This window comes from Danio rerio, chromosome 1 (genome assembly GCF_052040795.2).
Source record: "Danio rerio strain M-AB ecotype USA chromosome 1, GRCz13ab, whole genome shotgun sequence".
NCBI lineage: Eukaryota > Metazoa > Chordata > Actinopteri > Cypriniformes > Danionidae > Danio > Danio rerio.
In genome coordinates, this window is record NC_141021.1 from 61,458,566 (window position 1) to 61,471,076 (window position 12,511).

At 40.4% G+C, this 12,511-nt stretch overlaps 3 protein-coding genes across 8 annotated transcripts; all 3 read right to left on the reverse strand.

Moving 5' to 3' along the window:
- Positions 1–207: 207 nt before the first annotated feature.
- mfap4.8 (microfibril associated protein 4, tandem duplicate 8) lies at positions 208–2,720 on the reverse strand. 4 transcript variants are annotated; one of them, XM_087238209.1, is made up of 6 exons: positions 2,675–2,720; positions 2,557–2,577; positions 2,252–2,455; positions 2,085–2,181; positions 700–867; positions 208–630 (listed from the first exon to the last, which is right to left on the reverse strand). In XM_087238209.1, exons 2-6 carry the CDS (start codon positions 2,560–2,562, stop codon positions 374–376), a joined length of 732 nt encoding a protein of 243 aa, XP_087094335.1. In that variant the 5' UTR covers positions 2,563–2,577; positions 2,675–2,720; the 3' UTR covers positions 208–373. The 4 variants fall into 4 exon arrangements, with proteins under 4 accessions (XP_087094335.1, XP_087094334.1, XP_087094333.1 ...); XM_087238208.1 differs by having other exon boundaries at positions 208–867; XM_087238207.1 differs by having other exon boundaries at positions 2,557–2,691.
- Positions 2,721–4,950: 2,230 nt separating this feature from the next.
- mfap4.7 (microfibril associated protein 4, tandem duplicate 7) lies at positions 4,951–8,126 on the reverse strand. 2 transcript variants are annotated; one of them, XM_087238283.1, is made up of 6 exons: positions 6,490–8,126; positions 6,372–6,392; positions 6,067–6,270; positions 5,898–5,994; positions 5,375–5,542; positions 4,951–5,294 (listed from the first exon to the last, which is right to left on the reverse strand). In XM_087238283.1, the coding sequence occupies exons 2-6, from the start codon at positions 6,375–6,377 to the stop codon at positions 5,038–5,040; spliced, it is 732 nt and encodes a 243-aa protein (XP_087094409.1). In that variant the 5' UTR covers positions 6,378–6,392; positions 6,490–8,126; the 3' UTR covers positions 4,951–5,037. The 2 variants fall into 2 exon arrangements, with proteins under 2 accessions (XP_087094409.1, XP_087094408.1); XM_087238282.1 differs by having other exon boundaries at positions 6,372–6,506.
- On the reverse strand, positions 8,126–11,785 carry mfap4.10 (microfibril associated protein 4, tandem duplicate 10). 2 transcript variants are annotated; one of them, NM_001328064.1, is given in 5 exon segments: positions 8,126–8,540; positions 8,619–8,786; positions 11,212–11,308; positions 11,377–11,589; positions 11,713–11,782. In NM_001328064.1, coding segments are annotated over 5 exon segments (738 nt in total). In that variant the 5' UTR covers positions 11,716–11,782; the 3' UTR covers positions 8,126–8,283.
- Between the last annotated feature and the right edge of the window lie 726 nt (positions 11,786–12,511).

A 12,511-nucleotide genomic window follows, 5' to 3' on the forward strand; every position in this document is an offset into this window, starting at 1 on the left:
CAGCCAGGCTCTCTTCTCAATCACATCACTCACTGTGCCTGGAGATCTACCCACCAGAGACAGCACCTTGTCAACTCCTCAATCAGCCATTACTCACTACATTACAACATCACTTTCCTTCAGGAATCTGACCCCATCAAACTGATTTCTCATTTACTGTTTCAGTTATCTACTGTGGAGACAAATAAATGTACATCAACACGTGAAGCCTTTCATTGCAGGAGTTTATTGAAGATCGTTTAATTGTTTCAGTTGAAACTTCATAAGAAACCCAACACAAAATAAAAGATGCTTAATATAGACTCAGAGGACAGACAAAATTAACCAATTGAGCCTTCATTTCATTGTTTTAATGTTTGTTTCTTCAAATGTTTTAGGACACAGGTTTGATCTTCATGGTGATGAATTTCATGGGAGTTTCATTATCGTTCTTCCAGGTGTACCAATTAATTGCAATGCCATTTTTGCTCTTGTCTTCTCCCCATAAATAAACACCATTGGGGTTTGCATAGTTACACCCTTTATACCAAAATGCCCCAAGGCGCATTCTGGCACAGTTATCTTCATTGGTGTCTTGGTCCCTGTCATAAGTACTGAACTTCATTCCATTGTGGTAGGACAGAGAGTCACCTACAGAGAAGAAGGACGTCACTGAGGACAATGACTTAAAAGGAATGAGTGTGAATGAAAGTGTCGTACCTGCTCCTCCATCAGTGAACCCAGAAAGCTCCAGTTTATACCCTTCAACTTCAGAACCCACAGAGAAGGACGAGTACTGAGCGAAACCTTTCCTTCCAGTAAAGTCCTCCAGATCCACTCTCAGCATGAACTTCTTGTGGCGTGTCAGCTGGTAGAGGTTCTCCAGCCCTGTTCACACACACACAAAGAACGTTGAACCAAACACTGGAGATTTCTCACAAACAAAAAACTGGAACAGAGTTCAGGGGAACCAGTTTGTTTGTTTGCTTGATTTATAGAGCACATTTAAAAACAACAGATGTTGACCAAAGTACTTTACAAAAAGACCAGCATACAAAATCTATATATAAAATAAGCAAAAATTATAAAACAGATGAAAATTAATTAATTACAATCAAAGGTTAGAGACAGAAGGTGATTTTTTTGGATGAGACTTAAAAGCACCAAGTGAGGAACATGACCGGATCTGTAAAGGCAGACCATTCCACAGTCGGGGGGCTGCAGCAGAAAAAGCCCTGTCACCTCTTGATTTTAACCATGTTTTGGGGACAACTAGCTGAAACTTGTTTTCTGACCTGATTGGCCTCAATGAAGTGTGCCAGTGAAGAAGCTCAGAGATGTGAATAGGTGCCAGACCATTCAAACTTTTAAAAACAAGTAGCAATAACTTATATTGAATCCTAAATTGGACTGGGAGCCGTTGACGAGATGATAATACTGGTCAGATACTAGAAATTTTTTTTGTCCCAGTTAAAAGCCTAGCGGCTGCATTTTAAACCAGCAGCAGGCATGCAACTGATGCCTGCAAAACTCGTGATTACAAAGAGTTAGAGTAATCTGGACATAATAAAAACACTAATGATGGTTTCCAGCTCTTTAAAAGACAGAAAAGGCTTCAATTTGGCAATGTTCCTTAATTGATAGAACGCTCGATCACCTCATTTTGTAAGGCGTGTTCTGGGCACGGTGAGTAAACTGAGAACAAGAGATCTCAGTGATCAAGAGGGGATATACGGACAGAGCAAGTCAGTAAGGTAATGAGGAGCAAGATTATTGACCTATTTGTTAACAAATATTAAAACTTTAAAATCAATTCTGTATTTAATTGGTAACCAGTGAATACACTTTGTGATGTACATGCTATGATTTTAATGACCACAAAGATTTAGAAACCCAGTTTAATGTCTCATGTGAACGACAGAGAGTAGACTCCCAGAGATTATAGACAGACCATGAGGAGAGTGCCCCTGTTGCTGGCCTTACAATCCAGCTGCAACCTAGTTTTCCCATGTGGTCTCCCATCCAGGTACTGACCAGGCACAACCATGCTTATCTTTATTGGGTGACCATGTAAGAGCTGCAAAGACCTAGCAAATGAGACTCACCTAGCCAGTATTCACCCTCTGTGGTACCGAATCCTATCCTGTACTTCTCCCACAGCTGGAAGAAATGAATACTGCCGTCCATTCTCCTCTGAAACACCTGTGATATATTATGTTTATTGTTCTGAAGCTTTAAAGAGTTTTTAATGGTTAATATTTATATTTCATACCGTCCATCCTTCATTCTCTTCAACTTTCCCATCTGAAACCATCTCACAGTAAACCCAGACAGGAATGTCGCCGGCTGGATAGATGGAGTAAATCCCACTGACTGTTTGTCCTGATTTGTAGATTTCAGAACAGTCGAACGGCTTGAATCCAGAGACAACAGACGCCGTGAAAACAGAAAGCAGAGCCACGACGAACACCGTCATCTAGAGAGAGAAACAGCACTGATCATCAGCCTCATTCATAATCAGCAAATCACACCGACATCATGACAGAAGTAAAAACAGACTCTATAATGTGAACTTACTGCCATCTTCTCAGTAGATCTCTGTAAACCAAACCCAAAAACACTAGATGATTGCTGTTTCTGGTTATTTTCCTGCATTATTCTGTTGTAGAAGTCAATCAATAAAACAGTAACTCACCGTTTGTGTTCAGCCTTGTGTTCTTCAGTGAAGAAAAATTATATATGTAGACATCAGACTCCTCCTTTCTGTTAAACCTGTATTGCAAAACTTTACATAAACTGAAATGTTGCGCAGTTGTCGAGTCACTTCAGTCTTCATCTCCAGCAGAGCATTTTATCAGTGAGAGCATCTGTCATCTTAGTCACTTCTGCACTGCGCAATGTTGAGATACTGACTAGTGATCATGTACATGTTGTGCAAGAGTATGTTGGCAAATCGTCCAGAACATCAGAATGGACCCTGTGTTTCTGTCTGTCACCTAGAACTGGTGAGGTTTCCTCAGGTACTGTTTCTGATCTGTGCTGTGCATTTTGCTGGATTTATTTCTGATGTCTGCAGCTTAAACAGACTCATTTTAATGCAGAATGTCTTTTTGGTGACATTATTATGGAGATTTTTAAGTAAACGAATAAATACAGATAACATGGGTTTACAGCTGATTGTGTGTGCATGATGATTGCATAAGATCATGCATTAAAACATCAAATACACAGTAGCACAGTCAGCCAATGCCCAATCATCTAACAGCACTGAGCGCAATATACGCTAACTTACAAAGTCAAACCTGGGAATTTCAGCAGTGAAATGTTCCACATCCAAACCCAGAGCATTGTTCTGGGGGCAGTCTAGATGTTATTTCAATGCATAAAGTAGAGGAAACCCTAATCCCATGTTATCTGCTTACTCACAAACATGCCATACAGTAGGTGATGCCCCGAAGTTGATGCTCCAAAGTTAGGTTTATAGTTAAATTCCGGCAGATAACTCTCTGCAACTCTCACATGGTCGCCCACTGAAGCTAAGCAGGGCTGCGCCCGGTCAGTACCTGAATGGGAGACCACATGGGAAAGCTAGGTTGCTGCCCGCAGGGGGTGACCAACCTGCGGCCTGTGTGGGTCCTAATGCCCCAGTATAGTGAAGGGGACTCTATACTGCTCAGTGAGCGCCGTCCTTCAGATGAGACATTAAACCAAGGTCCTGACTCTCTTTGGTTTTTAAAAATCCCAGGGTGTCCTTCGAAAAAGAGTAGGAGATTAACCCCGGCATCCTGGCCAAATCTGCCCACTGGCCTCTGTCCATCATGGCCTCCTAACCCTCCCCATATCATAATTGGCTTCATCACTTTGTCTCCTCTCCACCAATCAGCTGCTGTGTGGTCTGGCGCAAAATGGCTGCTGTCATGTCATCCTAGGGGGATGCTGCACACTGGTGGTGGATGAGGAGATTCCCCCAGTGTGTAAAGCGCTTTGAGTCAGGCCCGGATTGGCTAATTGGGAGGACAGGGAGAATTCCCGGTGGGCCGGTCTGTTTTTTTGGCCGTGAGAACCGGTGTCCCTACCTGCTTGCACTCTCAGCAGTCGCACTTTTTTATTTATTTATGTATTTGACCATAGCCTCACTCTTTTTATTCATTATTTTGCCACAGATCTGCTCTTTTCATTTATTTTCTCGCAGCCCCGTGAGCAAAATGCAGCCTACAGGGTAATGATGTAAATATCATCATTCAACCCCAAACAGCGGCACCTTAGTGGACATAAGAATTCAAATAAATATTATTAATGAATAATACACCTGCTCAATGAAAATCAGATGATTCACTATGTTCATACAGCTGATGTAACTTGATGAGAAATCTGAATTTTTTACTACATCCAGAACAGCGCCCCTGTGGCCTAGTGGTTAGCGTGTTGCTCTAAGATGCTGCCAATGTGTGTTTGAATCTCACCTAATTTATTATCATTTTATTTTTATCATTTTTATTGTTAAGACATATAATACTGTGAGGGCTGTTGAACATTTTAAGTTCTAAAGCAGCTGTTTTCTTGAAAAAGACGTTGTAGTGTCATAAGAAACTGAAATGGAAATGACCTTATTTTAATATAGTCAGTCGTGAACTGAGGTGGGCCGGTCTGGCTTGAAACTCCGGGGCTGACAAGGAGTCCCACTCCGGCCCTGCTTTGAGTGCCTAGAAAGCGCTATATAAATGTAGGGAATTATTATTAAATGTGTCTTATCAACTTGTTTAGCACGTGAGGTGTGCTTCAACAAGGGCTTTTCTTTGGGTGGCCGTGTGCCACAGTGGCTTCATGAAAAGCATTTTGGCTCTGAACTTTTGATAAAGAGATCTGCTCAGTTTTGCTTGTTTGCTTGATTTTTCGCTAAATTCTATCAGATAAAATCCTGGAGGGATTAACTGTGGAGATAAATAAATAAATGCACATCCACACAGTGTCTTTCATTGCAGGAGTTTATTGAAGTTGATGTTGATTTGTTTCAATTAACATGAACCAAAACAAAAAGAAAGAAATGACTTCAAACATTTAAGACACAGGTTTGATCTTCATGGTGATGGATTTCAATCCAGTGGCATATTTGTTTGTCCAGGCATACCAAACATTTCCAATGCCAAAAATGGTGGCATCTTCTCCCCACAAGTAAACACCATTGGGGTTTGTATGGTGACAGTCCCTGTACCAAAAGGCCCCGAGATTAAGTTTGGCGCAGTTCTTTACACTGTTGTCTTGGTCCTTGTCAAAGGTGCTGAACTTCATTTGATTGTGGTAGGCCAGAGAGTCACCTGCAGAGAGAATATCATAGAGAACATCATGTGTATGTTTACTACAGGTAAAGGTACAGGTACAGGTAAAAGTGTCGTACCTGCTCCTCCATCAGTGAAAGCAGAGACCTGCAGTTTATACCCTTCAGCTTCAGAACCCACAGAGAAGGACGAGTACTGAGCGAAACCTCTCCTTCCAGTAAAGTCCTCCAGATCCACTCTCAGCATGAACTTCTTTTGGCGTGTCAGCTGGTAGAGGTTCTCCAGCCCTGTTCACACACACACACGAAGAACATGTTAAAACAAACCTTGAACATTTGTCGTGAAGGGAAACTCAAGAGTCAAGCAGCATCAGGATTCAATTACAACATATATTTATTACACAGTTATGACTAAAGAATACTGAAACAACAGAGAAACAAAGCTGGGAACAGGGTTCAGGGAAAACAGTGAAACACGAGGACACAAGAGACCAAAGGACAAGCTAAAATGTCCACATAGTTTGTGCTGTCTGTCTCTAAAGTAACGTCACTTATTTTGATATTTTGTTTTGTAATGCAGAGACATTTTTTACATTTTCACTGCGGCTTAAGTGTTTAGTAAAGATTATAAAATGAGACTCACCCAGCCAGTATTCGCCCTCGGTGGTCCCGAATCCTTTCTTATACTCTTCCCAAGGCTGATAGAAGTTAATGCTGCCGTCCATTCGTCTCTGAAACACCTGTGATGGATTACATTTATCAAAATGAAGGTTTTTTGTTTATTATATTTTTAATAATTATGTTTTACGTACCGTCCATCCTCCATTGAATCCATCCATCATTCTAGAGACCATCTCACAGTAAACCCAGACAGGAGTGTCGCCGGCTGGATAGATGGAGTAAATCCCACTGCCTGTTTGTCCTGATTTGTAGATTTCAGAACAGTCAAACGGCTTAAATCCAGAGACAACAGACGCCGTGAAAACAGAAAGCAGAGCCACGACGAACACCGTCATCTAGAGAGAGAAACAGCACTGATCATCAGCCTCATTCATAATCAGCAAATCACACCGACATCATGACAGAAGTAAAAACAGACTCTATAATGTGAACTTACTGCCATCTTCTCAGTAGATCTCTGTAAACCAAACATAAAACACTCAGATTATTGCTGTTTCTGGTTATTGTCCTGCATTATTCTCTTGTAGAAGTCAATCAATAAAACAGTAACTCACCGTTTGTGTTCAGCCTTGTGTTCTTCAACGTATAAAATAATAGATTTAGATATCAGACTCCTCCTTTTTGTTAAACCTACATTGCAAAACTGTTCATCCTTTGCATGAACTGAAATGTTGCGCAGTTGCCAAGTCACTCATTTCAGTCTTCATCTTCAGCAGAGGTTTTTATCAGTGAGAGCATCTGTCATCTCAGTCACTTCTGCACTGCGCAATGTTGAGATACTAACTAGTGATCATGTACATGTTGTGCAAAAGTATGTAAGCAAATTGTCCAGAACATCAGAATGGACCCTGTCTGTTAGCTGGTTAATAGACCCATCTCACATTCCCTGGTTAAAGTCCAAAGTCATGTACAGAAAAAACTCAATACTCAATGGTGTGTAGATGTGTGATGCTCAGCTCACACCAAAGAATTTACATTCTGCCATCCTTTACAATAAACTGTTTTCATACTTGCGTCTCTGCTTCCGTCTCCTTCTGTGACACAGTGGTTATTAGAGTCAATGGATGGAGAGTGGAAAACATCTTGTCTTGGGGAAGTATCCAAAATTTTGTTAACACACAGAGAGTAAGAGAGAGAAGAAGAAGAAGGAGACATTTTGGAGATTATTTGAGGAAACCACATTGCAGACATGTAAAATCTATTTCATGTTTATGCACTGCTGTGCCCCAAGTGTGTACATGCACAGTCAACACCATTGCAAGTATGTATTATTCTGGGAAACAGCTTTAGTCATAAAATAACCACAAAACAAAAGTCTCCATCTGGAGCACATCAGTGACCATCGCCTATACGCTCAACTTTGAATTCAACTGAGAATAGTTTGTACTTTGTGTCGTCACGATTTGTAGTTATGATTTTTGAGTGGTGCACATCAGGCTACAGCACCAGGTGAGCGACTATGTGAATGCTACATCAGACCTGCCATGTGGACTTGATGCAATAGTTGAAATGAAGTTGGCCTTAAGTTGTGCAGAGAGATGTTGAAGTAAAGCATGATAAAGGAAAGTGATGTGGCTGATTGAGGAGTTGACAACATGCAGGTTCTGGAACTCCAGGGACAGTGAGTGATGGGATTGGTTGAACTCCCCATCAGGCTCTCTGAAAGGAGAGGTCATACTGTAGTTCCTCTTCACTAGGGTGAGCTTTCAAGAGAAGAAGACACAGGGATGAAAATGAGCTGGGTTCACCTGCTGCTGGGATTGGGGAAGATGTACTGGGATCAGGGTGTGTTAGGAGTGGTGCAATGATAAAGGCGTTCGTAAGCTTTAGGAATGGCTCCACAGTTTGGAGACACTTGAGGATTGGTGCCCTACTCAAGGAAAATCAGCTCAGCTGCAGTATTGAGGGTGGTGGGACTGCTGGTGGTTTACTCCCAACTCCTACAACATCCCTGCTGATGCCAGAACTCAAACCTGCAAGTCCTCTCTAACCGTTAGGCCACCGCTGCCCCACTTGGAGATCTCTGAGCTGCAACGATATTTACTTGAACTGAGGACAAACCATTTCAATAAAAGGGGAGTAACATTGTGGAGTTTCTGATTTTCTGTCGAGGATTGTGTTTATACGATTTCCTCATTTACTGTTTTTGATGTCTACTGTGGAAACAAATAAGTGTACATTGACACAAACTGCCTTTTTTGCACAGATTTATTTTAGTTTATTGTTGATGCATAATTGATCCAATACAAACAATTTAAAGATTTTAAGTACACACAGACTCAGCTGACAGAGCAAAGTAAACCCTTACGGCTAAATTTCATTGTTTTGTTGCTTGTCTCTTCAAACATCTAAGACACAGGTTTGATCTTCATGGTGATGAGTTTCATACCAAAATTAGCGTTGTTCTTCCAGCTGTACCAAACATCTCCAATTGCATAAATGGTGCTGTCTTTTCCACCTATATAAACACCATTGGGATTTGCATAGTAGCATTTTCGATACCAAAAAGCCCCAAGCCGCAGTCTGGCACAGTTCCTTGAATCGATGTCTTGGTCCTTGTCATAGGTGCTGAACTTCATTCCATTGTGCTGGGTCATCGAGTCTCCTGCAGAGAAGAGCAATGTTACTTTGTGCATTAATTCAACAGGAATGACTTTCATGAATATTATTGAAAGTGTTTTACCTGCTCCACCATCAGTGAAGCCAGAAATCTGCAGTTTATACCCTTCAGCTTCAGAACCCACAGAGAAGGACGAGTACTGAGCGAAACCTCTCCGTCCAGTAAAGTCCTCCAGATCCACTCTCAGCATGTAGTTCTTGTGGCGTGTCAGCTGGTAGAGGTTCTCCAGCCCTGTTCACACACACACACACACACACACACACACACTAAGAACATGTTGAACCCAATTGGACGTTTGTCATGGTGAACTCAAGAGTTAGGCAGGATCCGGATTCAATTACAAAACGTAGTTATTTCTAAAAGCCTACATAACACAACAGAACAGGCAACATATTATATATTATAGATATTTTTAGTCACTCGTTACTGAAAAACTCACTTAGTTTTGGCAAATTATTTCTTAAAACAAGACAATAGTTTTTGTTGGATTAGGAATTGCTTTTTAATTAAGGATTTTTAAACATTTGGACTAAAAACAAGACAAAGTAATTTTTTTTATAGTGATGAGGAGAGAAATCAAATGTTTCCAGCCATTATTTACTGCTGTATTTTACCCATAATCCTTCTTTAAACACATCTGTCACGATTACCAGCGGTCGTATTTCAATAGATCGCTGGATCTCATTCATAATACTTATGGACTACAAATCCGCCATTTCTGGACTACATTTTCATACATGCACTCTGGTCACACTCACACATGCTTCCTCATCTAGACTGATTACTCGCACCACCTGAGGATTGTCAGAGACTGATTGCACACATTCACTTTGCCGAGTCTTGTTTATCTGTAGATGACATTACAACGCGTTTTCCTTGTCTTGTTTCTCCATGTTTTGACGTTAGCCTAGTTTATCCTTTTACCCTTGTTTGCCGCCTGCCTTCTGACTTCTTGCCTGTTATTCGACTACGATTCTGGACGGCCTCCATATACCTGTTTGGGCCTGTATTGACCATTGATTGCCTGACTTCGATTAAACCTGCATTTGGATCCAAACCTCAGTTGTTTGTGTCACTCCCCTTCATAACAACATCAATGGTTAGTTCACTCACAAAAATTAAGATTTCTACAGCTCTTCATTTATTTAAAAACAGGTGCTGGTCTTATAATTAGAATATCTTCAAAAAGTTTATTTACTTCCCTAATTACGCTCGAGACACTGGTATAATGTACACATTCATTCCACACAGAACGATATATGTCAAGTGTTTATGTCTTTTAATTTTGATGACAACTAATGAAAACCCTAAATTCAGTATCTCAAAAAATTAGAAAATTGTGAAAAGGTTCAGTATTCAAGACAACTTATGCCACACTCTAATCAGCCAATTACCTCAAATGACCTTTAAATGGTCTCTCATTCTAGTTCTGTGGGCTACACAATCATGGGTAAAATGGCTGATTTGACAGTTGTCTAAAAGAACACAAGGAGGGCAAGACACAAAAGATCATTGCAAAAGAGGCCGGCGGTTCACGAAGATCTGTGTCCAAGCACATTAATTGTGGTAGGACAAAGTGTACAAGCAATAGGCATGACCGCGCCCTGGAGAGATCTGTAAAACAAAACGCATTTAAAAATGTGGAGGAAATTCACAAAGAGTGGACTGCAGCTGGAGTCAGGAAGAGAGGAGAGGCACACAATCCACGTTGCTTGATGTCCAGTGTAAAGTTTCTGCGGTCAGTGATGGTTTGGGCTGCCATGTCATCTGCTGGTGTTGCTCCACTGTGTTTTCTGAGGTCCAAGGTCAACACAGCTCTATACCAGGACATTTTAGAGCACTACATGCTTCCCATTGCTGACCAACTTTATGGAGATGCGGATTTAATTTTCCAACAGGACTTGGCACCTGCACACAGTACCAAAGCTACCAGTACCTGCTTTAAGGACCGTGGTATCTCTGTTCTTAATTTGCCAGTAAACTCGCCTAACCTTAACCCCACAGGAAATCTATGGGCTATCGTGAAGAGGAAGATGCGGAATGCCAGACCCAACAATGCAGAGAAGCTGAAGGCCACTATTAGAGCCACCTGGGCTCTCAGAAAACCTGAGCAGTGCTGAACACAGACTGATCCACTCCATGACAAGCCGCATTGCTGCAGCAATTCAGACAAAAGGAGCCCACACTGACTATTGAGTGCTGTGCATGCTCATACTGTTCATGTTCATACTTTTCAGTTGGCCAAGATTTCTAAAAATCCTTTCTTTGTAATGTTTTTAGGGAATATCCTAATTTTCTGGATTCATTAGCTGTCATCAAAAGTACTAGAAATAAACACTTGAAATAGAACAGTCTGTGTGGAATAAATGTGTACATTATACAAGTTTGGAATTAGTAAAGTAAATCAACTTTTTGAAGATATTCTCATTATGACCAGCACCTGTACATTTAAGCCATATTACATATCTACATTTAAACAACTTGCATTATTACACAATTAATAATGTATTATTAAACTGTAAATAATACATGTGTTGTTTATCATTCCAGTTTAAGGCTAATGAATAGAAAATGCATCCTGGAATGAGTTTTATACATTTTTACTTTGACAAAAGTGTCCAGTTAAAGTTCAGACCCGACCCAAAATGAGACTCACCCAGCCAGTATTCCCCCTCGGTGGTCCCGAATCCTTTCTTGTACTCTTCCCACGGCTGATAGAAGTTAATCCTGCCATCCAATCGTCTCTGAAACACCTGTGATGGATTGCATTTATCAAAATGAAGGCTGAAAGCATTTATTATGTTTTATAATTATGTTTTACCGTCCATCCTCCATTGTCTTCAACTTTTCCTTCTGAAATCATCTGACAGTAAACCCAGACAGGAGTGTCGCCGGCTGGATAGATGGAGTAAACCCCACTGCCTGTTTGTCCTGATTTGTAGATTTCAGAACAGTCGAACGGCTTGAATCCATCACAAACAGAGACAACAGACGTCGTGAAAACAGAAAGCAGAGCCACGACGAACACCGTGATCTAGAGAGAGAAACAGCACTGATCATCAGCCTCATTCATAATCAGCAAATCACACCGACATCATGACAGAAGTGAAAACAATTGCATTAATTATCTGTGTTGTAACTCAAGAATTAAACTCACCATTTTTGCAGTCAACCGAGGCTGAGATGTTCAGATAAGTGGATCTCCTTCAAGCGCTGAATACTTTATTGAGACTGTTAATCATTTATTTTGTACCTATTCCTGTGTTATGCAATAATTACATAATAACAAACTCTGATGCAAGTGTTCAGGAAATTGATGGTAGTCTGTTTGACTCTGACTTTTGCTTACTTTCTTAAAAAAAATGTTTTTATAATGACTCTGTTTGTCCTAAAGCGTCACTACAAACCCTTATTTGCCACTATAATATAAAATATATCCAGGTGACTGTGACCTTTCTGAAAATTGCAAGCTTATGTTATTCAATAATAATTATATGTCTTGAGGGTTTATTCTTCTCGTAATTCTGTCATTTTTGTCCACTTCTCACAAATACAAGTGCACCTTAATTCTGTCCTAACAACCAAATGTATCACATTATTTGGAGAAAAGAAATCTGAGGTACCAAATATCAGTTTGCAACTATGAGAAAAAGGGTCAGAAAGATAAAAAAAGATCCTTTTTCTGAGCCTGGATTGCGGGAGAAAGGTGAGCAGGAGATTGTTGACATGCTCATTATTTTTAGAGCAAAATTTAAATAAACACTTGACCTCAATAATCTACATAATGAGCAAAAAGCCTTTCTGCTTATTTTTGTGAGAAAATGTGTCTTAAGTATACAGTAAAGACTTGAATGAACACATGAATTATGACTTTTCTTTATGTTTATATTTATATTTGTGTGGGTAAAACCTGGCCTGTTAAAGCCTGAGAAACCTTGGACCATCTGATCATTGAT

Excerpts from the sequence above, each read along its gene's own strand:
- mfap4.8 (XM_087238206.1), bottom strand. The coding sequence starts at position 2,634 with ATGCAGGAAAATAACCAGAAACAGCAATCATCTAGTGTTTTTGGGTTT. Across the intron at positions 2,182-2,251 it reads AAGAGAATGAAGGATGGACG|GTGTTTCAGAGGAGAATGGA; the intron begins GTATGAAATATA and ends AATATATCACAG. Across the intron at positions 868-2,084 it reads AGAGGGTGAATACTGGCTAG|GGCTGGAGAACCTCTACCAG; the intron begins GTGAGTCTCATT and ends GTGTGTGAACAG.
- mfap4.7 (XM_087238282.1), bottom strand. The coding sequence starts at position 6,407 with ATGTTTGGTTTACAGAGATCTACTGAGAAGATGGCA. Across the intron at positions 6,271-6,371 it reads GATCTACTGAGAAGATGGCA|ATGACGGTGTTCGTCGTGGC; the intron begins GTAAGTTCACAT and ends TTCTCTCTCTAG. Across the intron at positions 5,995-6,066 it reads GATTCAATGGAGGATGGACG|GTGTTTCAGAGACGAATGGA; the intron begins GTACGTAAAACA and ends AATCCATCACAG.
- mfap4.10 (XM_087234988.1), bottom strand. Across the intron at positions 11,309-11,376 it reads AAGACAATGGAGGATGGACG|GTGTTTCAGAGACGATTGGA; the intron begins GTAAAACATAAT and ends AATCCATCACAG. Across the intron at positions 8,787-11,211 it reads CGAGGGGGAATACTGGCTGG|GGCTGGAGAACCTCTACCAG; the intron begins GTGAGTCTCATT and ends GTGTGTGAACAG.